The following is a 21,428-nucleotide window of genomic DNA, read 5'->3' as shown; positions in this document are numbered from 1 at the left end:
GACAGTTCTCGATACTGAGTTTTTTCTAATGATCATACCTTCTCTTTTTATACCATGCTATGAAACTGTGTAGTTTTATACATTATTTTTGACAATTGTAAACAAGAGAGTTGACCAAAAAGAATTACAGAAAAGTGACAGTTCCTCTCCTTTAAAGCCTGGTACGCTGCTCGCGCTAAATTTTAGCCGAAATTCCCATACAAGTTATCGATAGTTTGTATGGGATCCATTTTAGCTCAGATAAAATTTTTCGATAATTTGTATGGGAGCTAAAATTTAGCGCGAGCTGCGTACCAGGCTTAAGCTCCGATTTTTACAACCCGCGAGAACTTGAAAAAATGAAAACTCGGAATATATTACCTTGTATATGTGTGTATTGTGGCTTTTTCCAAAGTACTTATCCTTTTCTATGAAAAGGAAGTAGGTACTTCTTATACGCACATATGTGCCCATGATTATGAAAGTGGACTAAGTCACTTTTTGAATTGTTTGAAGAAAAACTTACATAATTATTTTCTTATAACGATTTATTTATATTTCTTTTATGAAATCACTAGAGGAGCAATAAAGAAGATTATTCTGCGATTTCGCTTTCAAATAAACTTTACCCCTTAAATAATAATTATTTTTAGGCTAGATTTGATGCCATTTTTGGGAGTGACTTAGTCCACTTTCATAATTAAGGGCACATATTTGGTTATAGACTTTTTTCGATTTGACGTTCAATGTATTTCCCATAAAAAAAGAGAAGAAGAAGAAGGCTTAACTACATTGGTCACTTTTTGCAAAAGTACAAAAGCAAAAATATATTTCTTCCTCGCTAGCGTAGTTAGTTTGTAAAAAAGGTATATACATTTTTTTTAATAAGATTTCTCATCATTTGTTTTAATTTTCCAGCCCGAAAACTTATACAAAAATGCGTTTGAATATTTTTACTTTTGTAGATACTTTTCCATTTTTAGAGCCAATTTATTTAAGGCTTAAACTTCAATCTCGTGTAAATTTATGCACACACTCATTTATTTTTGTTTATCTCGCGAGCCATTTTTATACTATTTTTAAGTAAAAAATAAACCGAAAAATACTTTCAAAAATATATTTTTGTATCACCCTCTTATTACTGCCAACTAGTTATTTTTACTACTCGCCGCCAGGTAGCAGTTCAATTATTGGTTCTTGTCTAAATTTTTGACGTTTCAATTTTTTTGTAAAAGCGGGAATTTAATTTTTGTAGGTAGTAACAAAAATTAAAAACAAAAAAAAAAACGTTGTTCTCTGTGCATTCTGAAACAATTTTAATAAATTTCAAATAAACAATAAAAATAAACCTTAAATTAAATAATTTCTATGCAAACATGGATCAATATCCTACTGAAGAAGAGGAATATGAGCTCCTTTATCAGGAGGAAATGGAAATGATTGATGATAGTAAGTAGCTTTGGCAAATAAAAGGAGAATAATAATTAAAAGTTAATAATTTAAAGTTCCAGAAGAACAATTAATGAACGAAGTTGATCAAGTCCTAAATAATGAACCACAACCTTGTTGTTCCAAGAGCATCACTCAAGCAACAGAAAATGATGATTTCTTTCCTGATTCGCCACAACTTTCACAAATCTCTGGAACAGCTGTCAATCGTCGTCTATTTGGAACTCCAACTGGGGCGAAAAGAGCATTTTCCACTCCAGTTGCCAAACGAATGGCACCAATCGAGGAAATAGTCTTACCACCGGATGTCCAAGAGGAACTACAAAACATTGGACTGAGTAAAAAGCGAAGACTTGAAAGAGATCTCTTTGGAGACATTGATGACTTGGATGGCAATATCACCTACGTAGACCAAGAGGCTAAGAAGAAGAAACTCGATGAGGATCGTGACCGAGAAATGATACAAAAGGTTCTCGAAGCCAGAAAACTTCATCAGGCAATGTCGAATGCATTGAAGAAACCTAAAGTCAGTCAACTCGATGCGATTCATGATTTTAAGATGAGGAATCTTTCTTATCATGTTCCACAGTGAGTTACAGTTAAATGGGATCTCTTGAAAATTATGTTATTGTATTTTTATTGTTTTTCAGGTGGCCATTTATACCTTTACAGCGGAGTGACCATGAACGAGTCTACGTTCGATACCACTCGATGGACTATGAAACGAAACACATAAATGACATCAATGTGTTTAGCAAAGGCTATCGAGGACTTCTTGGTGAGTCTAAGGAAGACATATGGAATGATGCTAGGGAAATGGTATTGAATAACTCAACATGTTTGGCAGAAATCCTAAAAGTTTAATTTTTAGGTCGTGCGAAGAATGACAACATCTAGTACACAACAAGCTATAAATCCGCCTCGTGCTATTGATGTTCCTGAACAAGGTCTTGTAGGCTCGAGTAACTTATGGGTAGAAAAGTACAAACCTAAGAAGTACTTTGACTTGCTCTCTGATGAAGGCACTAACCGAAATCTTCTGTATTGGCTTAAGATGTGGGATAAAGTTGTATTTGGCAAGTAAGTGGATCTGATTTTGTTTTAAAAAGTTCTACCTAAACTTACAACTCGTTCCCTAAATATTCCAATTAGCTTTAGGAACTTGAACCATTTTGATACAATCATTCTTGAACTCTAGTTTTGTTAAGTACTGGAGGCGGGCATTTAACACTGGTCTACAAAATTTAATTTTTTTTTGGTGCGGGCACTTAAATATACTTTTCTATAGGTTTTTGATGTGCTGAATTCGAATCTGAAGTCAGAAATATCCTATCAGCTCCCGTTTTTGAAATATTACTGTTTGAAAGTTAAAATCGTGTTTTGACTTATTTTGAAGTTAACAAGATTTTCCCCACATGAACCAAAATATACTTTTCTGAAGGTTTTTGATGTGCTGAACTCGAATCCGAAGTCAAAAATATCCTAGCAGTTCACGTTTTTGAAATATTTTTGTTAGAAAATGCAAAAAAAACGTTTTTTTACTGCTTTTGGTGCTATGCCTTAATTTGGAGAAAATTTTTTTTAAATATAAATCATAACGGTTTCTATAAGAATTATTTTCGTTCTTCCAAAACCCGTTTAAATCTTTACAATATCTTTTTTACTGCGCGAGATATCTTAAAATGAAGTAAGAATGTTTGGCTTAATTTATCAAAAAAGGAGATGAAAACGTGATACATTACAATGAGCCATAAAACTGACAATATCTCGAACAATAAAAAAGATATCGAAAAGATTTAAAAAATTCTTGAAAGAAGGAAAACAGTTCTTACAGAAACCGTTTAAAAAAAATTTCTTCACATAAAAGCATAACCTCAAAAGTAGTTATGTTTGCATCTTCTAACGGTAATATTTCAAAAACGGGAGCTGATAGGATGTTTTTGACTTCAGATTCGAGTTCAGCGCAACAAAAACCTTTAGAAAAGTCTCGTCCCTTAGTCTCGCCACCAAAAACGTTGTTGACTTGTGTAATTATGTGGACCCAGTGGTTATTGGAGTCCTCTTGAAAGTCTACTGGCCACAATCTTAGTTTCGTTTGATTTTTGCCTCTAAATGAATTCCTGTGCATAGAAGTCGCCTTCAATAACATCGACTCGTTGGCAGTATTATCTGCCCTGTCGAAAATATGCTTGGTAAATTGATAGAGCTAATGCTTGTTCTTCTCCATTTTAATGGTCTCAAATTATGATCTCAAATGGGACCATAACTCAATCAATACCCAAGTACATTAACTACACAGTTTAAATTTAAAAACTTTCAAACTTGGGATATTGCTGTTCATACTACTTATAAGACGTCATGATGAGCAAATAGATGGTTTCGTTTTACAGCGGATGGGATTGACTGGCTTTCCAGAACCTCAGTACAAACTAACTCCTTCCGTATCTTATCATGACAGATTTCCTGGTGTTCCTCTACACTTTTCCAATACGAAATTTTCTTGCAAAATCCGATCTTCTGTGGTGATTTAAAAAAAGTGCTCCAAGTCTTTTTTGCCCTGTTGCCAAACTGGAACTGAAGATGGCAATTCTCCTTATTGAGATGTGGGAATCATGACTGCTGGAAAGTCAAAAAGTCTGACGATGTGTATAGTTGTCTTTTGAACCTTACACACAATTGTCTCAATTTTAGATTTTTACGTGAGAAGCATCAAGATATACACTGCCGGTCAACAGAATAGGTTCATCCTATAAACGAAAAATAAAAACTTTATACTGATACACAAAAAAAACAGTTTCAAAACAATACATTAATACAATTTAAGATCTTTTATCGATGGGTCAATAGAAGAAGTTTACATAGGGAAAAGAGAATAAAATGACTCATAAATAGTTTCTATCGATAGTACATATTGGTTTTATTTTACTGTTTTTGAAAGAACAATTTATTTTGTCAGGCTTATTTTCATGGAATTTCGGTTATTTTAAATTGTTATCCTCACTTATAAAATTCCTATAATTTAATCAATTTCTCACTTTAAAAAATTAACATTAGGAAGGTAGGATAGAACCATATCTATGTAAATTGTGCAATTCAGTCATTTTTTAATGGAAAAATATGTATAATTTTTTTTGCTTAAATAATGATAGAGATGAAAAATTCGTAAACAAGCTATTTCCAATTTTCGTTTCCGAGAGTAGCCAAATATTCCAACAGTGCGACAATTTTATTCGTTTGTATATAAATAAATAATAATGAATAAATCAATAAACTCTGAAAAACCCATTTCGACAATGATTTTGAACGAATTAGTAGTCATTCAAGACAACGGAAAATAAAGGTCAATTTTTTTTTTGAGGGTTTTAAAAGAGTTTGGTTTCCTAGGAATCTTAAGATGGTATTAGCTTCTCAAGTCTCAAGTCCTTTCAGGCATTGTTAATGCAGAAAGTTTGGGAATCCTTAAAAAACCACACATTTGATCGCCTTGTATCCCGTTAGCCTATGGCCACAGAAGAGACTAGGGTTTAAAACTTCGTTTCCGAGCTTAGCATCAATTGACTTCCACACATTGATTTCTGATGACAAAGTCATTTACAGTATTGGTTAAGCTACATTTTTTCTTAATTTCAATCTTATACTTAGATGGGACCAAGATATGGTTGATTTCCTTTGCACAGCAGTATTAAGTGGTGATAGTTTACCTAAGCTCTTAATAATTCTAAAATCCCCAAAAGTGTTAATAATGATTTAGGTTGCCATATCTTCGGAACGGATTTGAATTTCTCACTCACTAAATTTAATTTTATTTTCATAGAGAGTTCAAGCCAAGAGAAGAAAAGGAAGACACCAAAGGTTTAAGGAACTTCAATAAGCAAACAGGCAAATTTGAATTGAAAGGAGGATGGAAGAAAACAAGGAAATCCAATCTAAACACAAATGTTGACCCTCTCGGAAGACCTATGCAAAAAATAGCTTTGCTCTGTGGACCTCCTGGTTTAGGAAAAACAACCTTAGCGCACACTATAGCTACTCATGCTGGCTATCAAGTAAGAGAAGTAAATGCCTCTGATGACAGAAGTCCGGATGCATTTCAAATGGCACTCGAGAATGGCACTCAAATGACATCTGTATTGAACACCGACAAGAGGCCTAACTGCATTATTTTAGGTTTGATTTTTGTAATCCAACTTTAAACAAAATCTAATAACATCCTTGAAATTTCAGATGAAATCGATGGAGCACCCAGACAATCAATAGAGTTCCTCATACGCTTTATATCTGATAATGTGGTTGCCAAAGCTAGCAAAAAAGGTGCAAAAACACAGAAAAATGTTTTGAGACGGCCTATTATTTGTATATGCAATGATCTTTATGAACCTGCCTTGAGACAACTGCGTCAAGTGGCCTTTGTTGTAACCTTTCCTCCAATCGCCTCACCTCGCCTTGCTGAGAGGTGAATTTTGAAATTTGTCTATATGTTTTAATGTGATGATAGATTAATCATTTTGTAGACTGATGGAGATAGCCAGAAAAGAAAGGATTAAGACAGATTTTGGAACGCTTATCTCACTGGCCGAGAAATCTGGAAACGATGTTCGGTCCTGCATATCAACCATGCAATTTTTCAAGTTTGTTTTTGTTTTGTTTTTGAAATTTGGAATCGGCTTTGATTTGTGTTTCTTATTTATTTCAGCGCAATGAAAAAAGGCATCACCTTGTCAGATGTTCTAAATAGTAATTTTGGCCTTAAGGATCGACATAGAGGACTGTTTGATGTGTGGGGTTCAATATTCAAGGTATTGTCACCTTATAAAATAAAGAGGGAACCCAAATTAATATTTTAAATTTCAACAGATACAACGACCTCAAAAACAACTCGATGCAAAAGGTGCCGCTGATGGAGGTCCTTTGGTATCAATGACAGATATGAGTCAATCTACCCGCGTAAAACATATTCTACAAGTTGTTCATTCTGGAGGCGATTATAATATGTTAGTTTGGAGAAGTTCTATAAGAACTGCAAACTAATTTTCTTCGTTATTATGAACTGCAAACTAATTTGTTTTTTTTTTTTTTTTTCAGTTTAATGCAAGGAGTTTATGAAAATTATCTTCAACAAAAAATGCCAGATCCTTATTTGAATGGTGTCACTGAAGCAACCAAATGGTTTTGCTTCTCGGACACAGTCCAACAACATATTCAACACTTGCAGAATTATACAGTATACCCATATCTGCAGTATGGTTTTGTCGTTTGGCATTTGCTGTTTGCCACTTTGGCTTATCCAAATGTTAGTTTTCCAATGCGCGGACATGAGGTTAGTATGAGAAGAAAATTATTTATTTATTTTTATATGTATTTATCTTTTTTTTATCATGAAGCTTTTTTTAATTTTGTATCACATTCAGCGACGTAGAGTAAGTAGACGAATTTGTCCATCAGTGGACCCAGTTAGTAAGCCTTTTGATCAAAAGGGTACCCGTGACTGTCGCACACCTTAGGAATGCGAAGTTATATCTACCGCCCAAGGTAGCTTCCGGCTACGTGACAAGCAACTGTCTTAGAAATCGGTTCCCATTCAGATTCCTAGGTTTTGAAGCGAGATCGTTTAGCACAAATCCGATGTTGACTGATTAACTAACAATGGAAATGACTACATTGCGAACATCAGCCTGAAAAACGTTTGAATGGCTATTCTTACTCGTTTTTCTGCAACCTTATTATTTCTTGTGTATTGAGGACTTCGTTCATGAAAATTAGTGGTTTTCCTCTTTCGGAATGCCCCTTCAATATCTAAAAGGGTGTATTGTTTGTCTAGCAATAGTTTCATCAGTGGTGATTTTACTATATTACCGAGCAATGGTAAAATCTAAAGGAATAACTACATTGGCTCAAAAAGTGAAAAAGTACAAAAGTGAAAATTTTCAAACGCATTTTTGTATAGTTTTTCGGGATGAAAAATTAAAACAAATGACGCAGAAAGCTTATTTTTTGGCCTAAAAAACAATTTGTATACTCTTTATCACAAAACAATTGCGCTAGTCAGAAAAAAAAACTTTTCACTTTTGTACTTTTTCAAAAAGTGGTGTATGTAGTTAAGCCTTAAGACTATCCCGGTTTATTTCATTAATTTATTGATAGTGATCGTAAACCTTTCTCGACATTAAAGGCTAAATTGATATTCTGGCTGATTCTTGGTTTTTTTTTTCACATCGATCTGTGGCGATCAGGTCATTCCCAAATAGTTCTAGACGATCACACAAAATACCCAACAAAATTGTTGATATATGCTTCTGACCAATATCTTGAACTCTTGTAGGTCAGGTGGATGGAGATTGGAGAGGTTTTGTTCTGTCCTTTTTTTCAACTTGCCTCTTTCGTATTTTTTTTCGATCTTTTCTTCTTTTTTCGATGTAGATCTCTTAGGCTGTTCCCTTAGTTGCTTTTGGCCTTGACTTCACTCTTCTTTAAGGTCACCTAATGAAGCCTTTGGTTGTGTGCTTTTTATTTCTTGTTCAAACGCAGATCTAATTTTATTTCCTGGCAATGCAATGTGATAAATGCATAACCAAGGTTAGTCAATGATGTTCTAAAGTCACTTTGAAGTCTCCCTAATTCTTTTATTCAATTTCATTCATATTTCTTGTAAGCAAATGAAGACAAGTTTATGTTTTCTATTTCTCATTTATTAAAAACAATTCAAATATGTCTGCCATAACAACATAAATGCACATTTATTCAGAGTAATTTCATATCCCAAAGAAACACACTCCCATCATCATCGACATCGACAGCACAACGAACTTTCTACCGGATGTCCTCTGAAGATAAAACTTTAGCTCTCTTCTTCAGCAAAACTCATTAAGTCCCCTCTTGTTGCTTGACATACTTAAAACGTAATAACATTTTATGGAAATTCGCACATTTATTTTATTTTTTTTTTGTTTTTGAAATTTCCATAATTGGTTTTTATTTTCTATTCCTCATAAAACAAAAAAAAAGTCTATTTACCAAGAATATAATTTTCTCATCCTTTAACCAAGCAATTTTGTCATGCAGCAGCACACATTGCAATCGAATAAGTCCATTTATAGGCTTCTAAAAAACTATAGGCATGATTTTTCATATCTACTCCATTCCATCATTCAGTTGATGGTGTTTCTTGTGGAGAGATCACAAAACAGCAGCTTGGAACTTGGAGCGAGTGCGAGTAGTCTGCACTTGTTTGCTCTATGGCAACTCATACAAAGATGCTTTGGGGACCTCGACATCCTCGTAGCCATAGAACGAACCAAAGTCAGAGGCACCATTCATTCATTCATTTCATCCATCCATCTACACAAACCTCGCATCACTAAATGTTGGCTTTTGTCTTCAATTGCCAAGAACGGAACCGAACCGAACTCTGAACAGAACGGATAAGCGGACGTATAGGCAGCGGGGTAGTGTGCCAGCCGAGCCTGGGTGAACAAATGCTGATGGGGACATAAATTATGCAATCTTCATTACCCTTTAGTGAGATAAAGATGACGAAAATAAAATCTATCCTTTTATGTCTTTATCCTTTTAATGAACATTTTTCCTCCATCGGCATCATCGTATGGTTCCATGGAGCATGCGATTCAGCTGCTGCTTAGAATTACCAACAGTAGTAGCCCCAAATCGAGGACCCGGTTTTTGTGTACCCAGCACATGTCATCATATTATATTTTGAAAAGATTCTTCATAAAAATTCCCTAACAAAGAATTTCTTTGGTTTAATAAATAATGAACAGGAGGAGGCGAAGGCACGGGAGAGGGTGGTGGTTGTGTTTTTGTGTTTGTACAAATTTGCTGAAATTGAGAGAGAAATTTCACAATTTCACAATTAAACTGTGGCCTGTGAACATTTTCGATTCTGATGCAGTTAAGGGAAGGAATTAAAAATGCATCTAGCAATTAGGGATGCATTCAGGATGTAGATGAAATTATTATAAAGTAAAAATTTTACCCAAAGAAAAGCTCTGTATTTGGTTTTTTGTTTACTCTTATTTTTTGTTTCTTGTTTGGTTTGTTTACAGTTTAACCAAAAGACTACGTTACAAAAGCAGCTCTTTCAAAGTTTCAGAAAAGGCATTTGCTGCGGCTCAGTTGGTATTGGTCAGGGTAAAGTAATTTTGGTTGAGACTGTGCCAATGTTGAAGAGAATTCTATCACCAAAAATGAGAACTGTTGCAGTGCAACTTTTGTCAGAAAAGTAAGTATTTTGAAAATGAACAAAGATACCTATTTATTATGTATTCCTTCTTTTGTTTTTTAGAGAAAAAGAAGAATTTACTCATACGATAAACATTATGGTTGATTTAGGACTTACTTATACCCAAGTAAGGATCTCCGAAGGAACTTATAATTATCAAGTAGAACCTGATTTGGATACACTGGCACAATTTCCTGGTAAAAATTTAATGAAACTAATAAATGCGTTTAGAGATTTAATAATTCTTTTTTTTAAGGTTGTCCGGGAATACAAGTTAATTATCTTGGAAAACAATTGATTTCACGTGAAATTGAAATGGCACGAATGAGAAGATCAGTTCCAAAAGCAATAGCTGGAACACAGAAAAATAAAAATGCTGAAAATGGAGAAAAAACTACTAAGACAGCAGAAAGCATAGCAAAAGATACTCAAACTGCTTTCCTTGAGAGGATAAATCCAAAATGGATCGCTGATAAGAAGCCCAAAAAAGTGAAAAAAGTAAGATTTTGTATTGATAGTTTTGTGGGTCTTATTAGTTAGTATGTACTTGGAAAAAGCATTCGATAGAAGATCTATTCCATTTTTGGGTCTGTATCGTCGTCGTAGACGAATCAGTAAAAGTACTCAATAATATTTTGTTTGGGTCAAATTCAAATTCATGGTAAATATTCCACACAGTGTTTCTGTTACGGAAGAGTATATTTTCACTCTCATATATGATTCTATTAGATTCCAGTTAGATATACCTGGAAAAATTTATTTATTAAGAAGCCACAAACTCCATGATATCTTTATAACAAATGTCAGTTGTTTGGAAATTAAAAAATCCTTGATTAAAAGATAATCGAGAGTCAACAAATCGGCCCTAAATAAGAGATATTTTTTCTAAATTTATTTTCAATATTTATATTGAAAATTTGACTGGAAAATTAGTCAAGAAAATTTCCGTTAAGAAAAAGACGTTGACCAAAATTCTAGTCCCCGATGTTTCCTCAATGTGCTCAATTTTCCAAAATTGAAATTGATAGCAATTTGTAAGAAAATTTGCAATCAAGGGAAATATATCGTCGATGTAGTTCTAATACCTCGTAAAGTCTATTTTTCAGGAGAGGCAAAAAACTAAGTATGAAATGTATGAGAATCAATACAAATGATCCGGTTTTGATTAAGCGAAGCTCTGAACATATCGATGTTAGGCAAACAGGATGTTTTCTATTACATCCGGATTTTTTTCAGCAATATAATTGCATCATTAGTAGGGTGGGTCAATATACAATTTTTTGGATTTTCAAAAAGGCTCAGCGATTAAAGTGTGCTAAATGGTTCGGTTAGCTTATAAGTAAAATTTCATCATTTAAGCCTAAGTGCCTCCGGATTGTGGTTTAATTTTTGAAAAAAGCTGATTTTTGCCTAAAAACCACACATGCTTTGCTTAATTTATTGTTATCTCATTTCTTATACAAGCTAATTCAGGAGCATGTGATAAAAAGTTTAAGCGCGTAGGTTAGTTCGGGACAAGACAAACATCGTATTGGAGGGGGTTAATATTCGCCCCCATTCAGCCAGGAGGGGAAATTTTCTAAAAAAATGATGTAATTAGGAAAAATATTATTAAAAATCAACGGTTATACCTACAACAACATGTTATACCTTTTTGTTAAGCCCAAAATCCCAAAAATAATGATTCATTAGTCCAAAATATCCATTTTCTGGGTTACGAGGTATTAGAACTACAGCGACAGTATGCTTCTTTTAGGACCTTTCTAACACAACACTTTAAAAGTTTTTGGCTTATTTCATGTTCCAAAATGGAGTAAGTGCGTTTAGTTTGAGTTTGTCTACCTGGAAAAGATTACGGACTCTATTATAGAAACAAAATTTTAAAGGACTCGGATCCTTTGAAAGAAAAAAGTTGTTTCATCCAGATTTGATAAAATTTTAATACGTTGCGGTTTACAACCTTTCGATCAAAAAGAAAAAAATCACTTCCGGTTTAACTGTGGCAAAAGTTGGAGTGAATAATATTGGTAGCTAGTTTCAAAAAGTTCATGTGTGTTCATTTTCAACCCCATTCATAATTTCTAAGGTTAAATACTATTCAATTAGTATTCTAAGCAAATGAACTAAAAAACTTTGCTATTCACTTTTCTACGAACCAATAAAAAAAACACTTTTTTTTATTTCTATGTATTACAATTATTGAAAAGGTTTCAAAAAATCAAAAAAAAAATGTATCAAAACTTACATTTAATCAGAATCCCATCATCATTTTGCCCTTCTCAACCTTTTCATATAATGAATATGTGTTCGAAAAAAAAGTATACAACTTAAATATTTCCCACTTTCCATACAAATTGCATTCTATTTCAAATATTCCCTAGCCATAAGTGGCAATCCTTTGTTCCTCGTGCGTACCTACTCCACTCATATTAAAAAGAAACAAATATGTAAACGAAAAAGTAAAATTGTATCAAAAAATTGAAAGTCAATTGAAACTTTTAAATTGCGTATAAGTTGAGTCAAAGCCAAAAATGGGTTTTGCCTGTGAAACGAGTAAAAATTCAAATTAATATCGCACAATAGAATTTATATGCACTTCCCTACCCAATTTATCTAAACCCTTGAAAATAAAATACGATCCACAAGTTTTTTTTTTTTTCTTTCATTCGTCTTGTGCAAAAGAAACCACAATGGCGGTGGTATAGTAAAAGGGCTCGCTCAGCTCAACACATTGGCTAACCTCGAAAATTCCCACCCTTTGGTGTTTTGTTGAAATGGCAGACGCATAGTTTTCAACCCCTTTTTTTTATATGTTTCCTTTTATAATGTTTGTTGTTACATAACTTTCCGCCCCTTGTGTTCAAGTGCAAGATAAAAGGGCCAACTAAGAGAGAGTGAGCTGAGAAATGATAGTACGGAAGTCGATTCCAGCGACATCCTTTATCCCCCAAAAGTAGTAGTAGTAGCCAATCTACTGATACTATTCTAATTATATCGATTTATTGACTATACTACCTAAAAGACCTTGATTTCGTGAACTTAAATCCCCGAAATCCTGTAGGGAAAAGGGATTTCCGTAATGGCTTGCTTTGCTTCTCTTTTCTTCTTCGGTTAGAATGCCTGCACGAATTTCATCACAGAGTGGATTTGATTTCCTTTCTTAAAAGGATCACAGCCAAAAACAAGAAGTTATTTGCTTCCATTCAGTGTGGCAGTTTTTTAATGCCAATAAATCAATTACACTCTGCCGATGGAATGAATTTTCTTTTTTTTACTCTGAAGGGTGTGTGTGCCACACAATATCATCCATAAAGACTCCACTGTATCCAATGTATATCCGGGATACGGGCGAATCCCTTATGGGATTTTGAAAAATGACTCGACCATAATGGAGGATTACCAAATAAACAAGAGAGTATAGAAGATCTCTGGAAACATTTATTACGTTTAAGAAGTTGAGCCTTTTTCTTTGGTCGTGGTGTGTTGGTATTGTAGTTGTTTTCACCAAGTTGTTGTGCTTCGTTTTATACTTTTACGAGCAACAAATAACATTGTGGAGCTTTATCAAATAACGCAGGGTAGATTAGGATAACTCAACCAGTTAGCCGTTCGTCGTCGTTGTCGTCCGAACTCTCCTAATCCAAGGACATTACAATCTAATATCAAATCATACACAGTCAGAAGAGACGTAATGAGAAAACTTCCATTTTCTCCATTTCTGTCCTTTGGAGCGCACCTTGAAGTGCGGCGGCGGCGGCGGTGGCAAACAATTTGAAGAGGATTCACTCCAAATGTGCTGCAGAGCAGAAAACTAAAGTATTCGGCTTCCACAAACATAATTATAAAGTTAAATTGAAAATAAATCCTTTTGTTTCGAAAAGCGAGGAATATTCGTTGCTCGAGGCCAAAACGTCCAAGGCAATAAAGTTCAATTTTCGAATTGTCTGTTGGTTGGAGATGAGGTGGGTGTGGAAAGGAATATGAATGGATATTCGTTTCATTCTATCGACAAGATTTTCCAATTTATAACAATGCCTCTGCAAAAAGCAACCAATGATGATTTTTATTTTTTTGTTTTTTTTTTTTTTTTGTTCACAGATCCCAAAGGATTTCTTTGGCAGGGTAATAGTTAAAACAGCGGAGGTTCTAGCAAAAGAGGGTGAGTTTGAGAAAATTGTGTTTTCGTATTAAAATTGTTATTTGTTTTTAACTAAAGCAAATCTTATTGTATTGTTTTTACTTGTTTTATTTGTTTCTTTACAGCTGAACTTGATCCAGTTGTTAAGAGTCCTATTTGGTTTAAGTACAAATTGGGATTTACGAATGCGGTTAGGAAAGATGTTACCATCAATGATTTGCTTTGAATTTATTTTTTATTCGTTTAAAGTTAAATGTAATTATTTATTATAAGAAATGTGATAAAATAAAGTTTTTTTTTTAAACTAACAGACAGTGATGTATTTTTTCTGTGTTTTATAATTCACATCTGGGTCTTTCACCTTATACAAAATCCGGTGCAAATAGAGTTGTGCTTGAGTTAGAATAAATTATCAATCTGGTTTAGGAACTACGAAGTACTACTCCACTTTTTAAAGGAATAAGGATCCAGAAGTGACAGTGGAATGGGAATCCCAGGAAAAGGGTTTTTTTTTAAGAAATTAATAATATTAACCATTTGCAAGAACAACAGCTACAAAAAGAAAGAAAAAACCAAAAATGAAAAGTTTTCCTTGGAATTTATTGGTATAGGCAACAAAATTTCTAGGAAATTTCGCTGTCATTTCATACTATTGTTTGTTTCCTGGAAATTAATTCCGAGGGAGATACACGATTGCCAAAAAAATTCCGAGTAAAAAAAATATTCTGAAGGAAACAAAATTCCTCTGGAGAATCTGGATAGGGCTCTATATAAAAAGACTTATTATGCACCTAAAAATATTGATATACATAGGTAGGTACTGTACTGAAACATTTTAAGGGTTAAACAAAAAAAGAAAATCCATTTGCTTAAGAATTTTTCATAAAATTAAACACTGACCGCAATAATTGTGAAAAAACGATAGTTTTTCTATAGGTATAGTCTAACATTTCTGGGCATAAATCTAGTTAACAGGAATAAAGGACTCCTTTGTTTTTATGTAAGTAATTCAACGACATTGCATAACAACCCTATATCTACAAATCAAAAACTTTTGCTTGAATCCTCGTTTCGCAATTAGTTGAGTTATCTCATCTCTAAATACAGAACGAGCTGATTTCTCTTAGTTCTTACTAACAAAATCAAAAGATTATGAACGCAGCGCTTAATTAGTACCTATATTTCAAAATAAGTGTTCCTTCTGATTGCGTTAATTCGGTAAAACGGTTATATTTCAAAAATGGGAGCTGATCGAATATTTCTGACTTCGGATTCGAGTTCAGCACACAAAAAACTTCTAAAGTGTCCAATAAATGACTTGTTAAGTTCTTTCGAAAGAAAGTCTAAAAGACTAAATAAGGCGTTTGTCGCCTGAATTTGATGTACGGGGATCTCGTAGGTATACATCGGGAATTTTTTAACAAAGAATTTTTTTTTTGTTTTATTCAATTTTTATTACTTTATTTTTCAAAAAACCATTATTTAATTCAATTTGTTTTATTTGCGCTTGCAAATACTTTCACAAATAGACTTAGATTTGTATCGGTTTTGATTGCCACCACATCCTCCATAATTAAACTTTTCACATGACTTCGATCTTGGATTATATGCCCAAGCTGTTATCCTCCTATTGCAGGGTCCTTTGTCTGGTCTTGATTTACAATCTGAAAGGAATTTTTTTTGTTTAAAAGGGTGTTTTTTTTTTGGAATAAATAATATTAACCCCTTGCAAGAGCAACAGCTACAAAAAGAAGGACAAAAGCGAAAATTATTTTGCAATTCATTTTAAATTGAAGATGATATCAAAGTTGAAGATGATTCACTGATGCTGAAAACTTGTTCGACAAGCATTTTTATATGAAAAGTGATGCGAATTTTTTCCATAGTAAATGTATTGTTTTTATTGCTAAAGAAATAAACAATAATGGTCTTATTGAATTAGCACGAGGCCCAATTTTGTTTTGTTTATCTTGAGATAAGATGCGAAACAAGGATTCAAGCTCAAGTTCATGTTTTGGAGATATGTATAAGAACCATTGTCTTTTATCAAGATTTGGAAAGATCAAATACAAAACTAACACTAACTTTGCTTTTTATGTTTCGCTAAAAAATTGATAAAAACAAACAGTTCCATTTCAAAAATAAAATAATTAAGAGGTTGTAATACAATTTTATTGTATTACATAAAAACAAACGTATTTCACGTATTTTTTCCTTGACATCTTATCTCATGATAAACAAAAAAAAAAGAAAAACGCGTGGTTTGTTAACAATTGGATGCAAATGCACATGTTTATTGTTGGAGACCTTATTTAAACGATTATACAATGAAATTTCAATAATATTTGCTTAATCTTATAGAAGATTCTTGTAAACATTAAAAATGTGATTACTATATAAACCTCTAAATGAAAAGGGTTTCAGCATCAGTGTATCATCTTCAACTTTGATATCTACAACTTCTTCATTTTAAAATGAATTGCAAAATAATTTTCGCTTTTGTACTCCTTTTTGTAGCTGTTGCTCTCGCAAGGGGTAAATATTATCGGCTCCTTAAAAACTAAGAAAACCCTTTTAAGCGAAACATTTCCTTTCAGATTGTAAATCAAGACCAGAAAAAGGACCCTGCAATAGAAGGATAACAGCTTGGGCTTATAATCCACGATCAAAGTCATGTGAAAAGTTCAATTATGGAGGATGTGGTGGCAATCAAAACCGATACAAATCTAAGTCTATTTGTGAAAGTATTTGCAAGCGCAAATAAAATAACTTGGACTATACATAAATAATGAATTTTTTTGAAAAAATAAATTTTTTGCAGAAATCGAATAAAACAACTTATCAGAAACAAAATATTTCTTTGATTCAAACAAAACGACATACCTTTATGTACAATACATATGTATGTTGTATATTATCCCGATTTGCAAGAAATTCTCGTACATCACCAAATCCTAGTCCTTAAGTCTTTCTTTCGAACGACATTATCAATCTTAGTCTTCAAAAAAGTTGTGTATTATGTAGAATAGAATGTTTTAAGTTTTTTTTTTAAATAGGTGTGAGTAAAATTTTAATTTAAAATAATAAATAGGGATGGGAAAAACCGGCAGATTTAAACCGGTTTCGGTTTTTTTTTGCTTCGGTCAACCGGTTTTTTTGTCCTCGCGGTTTAAACCAGTTTTTACAAAAAAAAAAACCGAAAAACCGAAAAAAAAAACATCCAACAAAGACTAGACAAAAAACTGAAAACCCTCAAAACATTAATTCCCTTTTTTAGCTTACCATATAATTATAAATTTTCAATCATATTCAGCTTAAAAAATTCCTCAAAACTCATATTAAGAGTGAGTTAAGAACTAGTAATGGGAAAAACCGGCCGGTTTTTTTGCTTCGATTTTTTTCAGTTTTTTGTCCTGCCGGTTTAAACCGGTTTTTGCAAAAGAAAACGAAAAAAAGACCCCATGAGACAAAAAACTGAAAACCCTCAAAGCTCTCATTCCCTCTCTCAACTAACTATATAATTATCAATTTTTATTCATATTCAGCTTAAAAAATTCCCCAAAACTCCTACTAAGAGTGAGTTAAGAACAAAATCAAACTAAAAAAAGCTTTGCTTATAGAATTTCTTCGAAAATTTTTGATTTTGGTTGACAAATTAGGTTATTTTTTTTTTTTTTGACTGTCAAATCAAACAAAAAACCGAAAACCGATTTTCCAAAATTGTATAAATGATAAAACAAAATTGTTGGTCCGTTTTCAAAAATTTGATTTTCAAAAAAAAAAAAAAATATCGCTTATTTCACATGCAAAGCAATTCTTGAAGAACAAGAATAGTGAATTTTAAACCATCATCAAAAAGGGGGCAGCAATTAGAACCAATTAATATTCGCAATTAAATCCAAAAAATTCTTAGATGCATTGCGATTGCATATAAAATCAAGGAGGGATTTTTAAATATTTCTTGGGCTCAAAGCCAAAACCAACAGAAGCTGCTAAGCAACAGAAGCAAACGTCCTATCTTCCCTGTACTGCCAATTTTTATCGGACAGAGTACAAATAGTATCAACAGAGAAATTATCATTAACATGAGAAAAGGTGTATTGAAGTAAGGGTTTTCTTAATAGCAATCATTTACTTTAAGAAAAACCTTACTTAAATAATCACCCCTTAAATTTTCATTATCTAATTACAGGTATTTTAAAAAATTTCAAAAAATTTTTAAAGATTAATAAAACAGCTAGTCCTTTAATTCTCATAATAGTCAATATCGAAGCAACATAAACAAACATTGGAACTATTTCACCATTTGAAGGGGAAAGTTACCCACCAACTGGCCTCCTTGCACCAAAAACACTGTTGGAAAAAGTAGGTACTCAATTTCGTAAAACAAATTATAGGTTATTTTATAAGATTAAATGCCATGATACATCCGTTGTGTCTAGTTTTTAAGGCCTATCATATGTATTTTTGTGCTTTTTTGGCATTCCTATCCGTATCCGCAGTTGGCGTTTACATGCATTACAAAAGCAACACGCAGCTGCCGATAGGAATAGAAGCTAAACCAAGCAACGGATAGAATTTTGACGAAGTGTATCAATTTAAGTTTACCTTTCTCTTGGTGCGTGTATATAAATTTTTCTTCTATGTTGATATTTGGGAAATCCTACTGCGCATAGTATTGCCAAAAAACACGCCTAATTAAGCATTTGACGCTTTGGTATGAAAACCATAAACAATTCTGTAAACAAAATCGGAACCAGATTTAACGCACAGTCGTCCGTTACAGAAATGACAAAATAACTGGACTTATAACATACCTACAAATTTTATTAAGGTCCAATTTATTCACACTCCATTAAATTTAAAGTCGCCATTAAAAAAAGGGAAATTTTAAAATTTGTATGCGATTTGACAGTTTTATAATTTTTAATGGAGCCTTTAAAAATAATGGAGAGTGAATAAATTGGGCCTAAGTAATTGATTATTTAAAATTAAATTACATTTGAATTCGTTGTTTTTACACCAGAATCTACTTTTTACTAGCAGCTGCTTCCATTGGTCCCTTGCACTTCTCTATGCATTCCTCAATTGTCGGAAAACTGTGAGCATTTCCGGCCTTCATATAACATCCGCCAGTTTCATATTTTTGACATTCCTTCGTAATAATATTGAAATAGTATCCAAAAAATAGTTTTCGACAAACACCAATGGCATTCGGTTCCATTCCAATGCATTCCTCTGATTAAAAATAAGAAAATATAATAAACACTTGAAATTACATAATTTCTAGAAAATTATTACTCGTATAACTCAGCTTGTTTGCTCAAATGACACATTTATGTAAATATTAAAAAAGTTACATACATAATTACCACTTAAAGTCTACTTAAAGTTGTATTTATGATTCATTACAGCAAACAAGCAAATAATAAGCAAATATTTACTAGGAATTTCCGAAGAATAAACACAGCTTATAGTTAAAACAAGAAGGAATAGAATTTTTGAAAAATCCATCGTCTTGAAAATTTGAAAGATGTTTCAATGCCAAAGTTAAAATAACAAATGCAAGAAATTTCTTTTAGACATTTAAATAAAAAACGTCTATCTTTGAGATGGAAACTTTTATTCATCTTTCGTCTTATCAAGGTCATGTCCATGGATCAACAGACTAAATAATTCAAAAAAAAAAATCTTTTTGACAACACACAATCTTTGGATCAATAAACTCCCAATTACAAAAAAAAAATAAAATCAAAAACAATTAAATTCAATTTATATAAAATTTATTTCACATCAAGTAAGGTTGCAGTTTATAGAAAAATATTAATCAAAAACCCTCACTCAAATACCCCTACATGATTTTTCACACTCCCTGATTGTGTTGAAGCGATTTTCGTTGCCCCCGCATCCGCCATAAATGAATTCTTGACACTTGCCACTGACGGTATCGTATGCGAAGCTCGGTATGTATCCGAAGCACCTGCCAGCTGCCATGCTTTGACGACACTTATCGGATTCTAAAAAAAAAAAAAGTTAATGGAAACACACATCATCAGGAGGATTATTCTTTTTCAACGTCACCAGAGAAACAACAAACCTCGTTTTAGAATAGCTTTACCGTCTGAGTAAGTCATAGTGGCAAAAACTAGTAACAATATCAATAACAGTACTTTGCTCTTCATGGTTCAAATGGTTTAAAAAACTATCAAGTAATAGCTCTTAATTGTTATTAAATAAAAAAACTAATTGTACAACCAAAACAAAGTTATTAGGTCACCAAAGCCACGAAAGAAAAACAAATCAAAAACAATCAAGAGAGGTGTTAAGCAAACAAAAAAGATAAATCAAGTCTACAAAAACGACAGCGGCGACATTATCAACTAACTAACTGAGTGCAGATTGTTTTGAGTATCTTGAACCAAGCTTAAGGTTATCTCTTTGGATCGTGCTTTTATTAACTTTATAAGTTGACAGACAGGTGCGGGCTTCATCATTTATAAGCTTTAAAAGTGTGACGATGATGACGACGACTGAGACTGACGAGCTGGATGTGTTCGACATGTCTCAAGAGTCTGGTGGAAGGTGGAATAAATAAAGTAGGTAGCTCTGCTGAGCTGACGAGACGATGTATAGTGACGATGACACCGACCACGGACAGGGGAACTTTCGCTTTCAGAATTTGAATGCTTGACTCGAAGTTTGTTTTGGTCTTCTCTTTGAATTGATGGACATTGGAGGTGTAGGGGAGAATGGGAAGAACTGGGATCAAAAGAAATTTTAAGTTTATTGCATTAAAATTAGGAAGCAAAATTAGAAGAACTACAGTCGACTCCGTCTAAGTCGAACTGTCACGGGATGTCATAAATAGGTCGAGTTAGAGGGAGTTTTTACAAAATTCGAGTTAGAGGGATCAATTTTTCAAGATAACAAGGAATAAATAAATAAACAAGGGTTTCTTACTTCGGATCGGAGAAAATTTGCTTGACTTTTGAGGAAGAAAAACTACTCACTACTACTCTACTCAAGCACTCCGATTTTTTTTAGATTTAAGGCCATTTTTTTCACTATTGCTCAACTTGAAGCAAACTCTCGAGTTTGTCAACTTGAGAGTTGACTATAACTCGAGAGTTGGAAAGAAAGTTGTAATTTCTTTTTATTGACTAATTATTTTCTCAACTCTTAAGGAATCTCTCTAGTTTGGTCGGCAAACTTCTACTTTTTAGGGAAGTTGAGAAAACGGAAGTTGATCAACTGTCGAGTTTAAAATCGAAAGTTGAAAACGTCAACTTGGAGTGAATAAAAATGAATCCGGAAGTTGAGGATAAAAATTCTCAAGTTATGTTCAACTCCAAGTGAAAAAAATGGCCCTAAGGGCAGTTTTATTGCAATTCCTTTGTATGCAAAGGTTAATCAAAATCGTTAGAGCCATTTTTGAGAAAATTGCAATAACTGAGCCGAAATTAGTGATTAAAAATAAACGCAATAAAACATTTCAATTTATACGTGATTTTAGAGGAAAACTAAAACGCAGTTATGATAGAACTACGTACAGAATTACGTGTGTTAAATTCAATCAAAATCGTTACGAGAAAATTGCAATAAATCGAAAATTTTGTATGGGGTACA

At 33.0% G+C, this 21,428-nt stretch overlaps 2 protein-coding genes and 1 long non-coding RNA gene across 3 annotated transcripts; 2 read left to right on the top strand and 1 right to left on the bottom strand.

Moving 5' to 3' along the window:
- Window positions 1-1,240: 1,240 nt before the first annotated feature.
- LOC129905935 (chromosome transmission fidelity protein 18 homolog) lies at window positions 1,241-14,114 on the top strand. The gene is made up of 15 exons (XM_055981562.1): window positions 1,241-1,428; window positions 1,485-2,016; window positions 2,079-2,247; window positions 2,300-2,508; window positions 5,243-5,595; window positions 5,653-5,881; window positions 5,940-6,056; window positions 6,122-6,224; window positions 6,283-6,419; window positions 6,511-6,745; window positions 9,489-9,664; window positions 9,728-9,861; window positions 9,921-10,162; window positions 13,763-13,823; window positions 13,928-14,114. Exons 1-15 carry the CDS (start codon window positions 1,356-1,358, stop codon window positions 14,026-14,028), a joined length of 2,871 nt encoding a protein of 956 aa, XP_055837537.1. The 5' UTR covers window positions 1,241-1,355; the 3' UTR covers window positions 14,029-14,114.
- Window positions 14,115-18,019: 3,905 nt separating this feature from the next.
- Window positions 18,020-19,365, top strand: LOC129905740 (uncharacterized). The gene is made up of 2 exons (XR_008770640.1): window positions 18,020-18,167; window positions 19,217-19,365. It is a non-coding gene; the product is annotated as an uncharacterized LOC129905740 (long non-coding RNA).
- Window positions 18,773-19,382, bottom strand: LOC129905738 (kappaPI-actitoxin-Avd3d-like). The gene is made up of 2 exons (XM_055981305.1): window positions 19,247-19,382; window positions 18,773-19,040 (listed from the first exon to the last, which is right to left on the bottom strand). The coding sequence occupies exons 1-2, from the start codon at window positions 19,314-19,316 to the stop codon at window positions 18,832-18,834; spliced, it is 279 nt and encodes a 92-aa protein (XP_055837280.1). The 5' UTR covers window positions 19,317-19,382; the 3' UTR covers window positions 18,773-18,831.
- Window positions 19,383-21,428: the final 2,046 nt, after the last annotated feature.

The sequence above is a fragment of the Episyrphus balteatus genome, chromosome 1 (genome assembly GCF_945859705.1).
Source record: "Episyrphus balteatus chromosome 1, idEpiBalt1.1, whole genome shotgun sequence".
Lineage (NCBI taxonomy): Eukaryota > Metazoa > Arthropoda > Insecta > Diptera > Syrphidae > Episyrphus > Episyrphus balteatus.
This window is presented reverse-complemented; position numbering and strand designations above follow the sequence as displayed.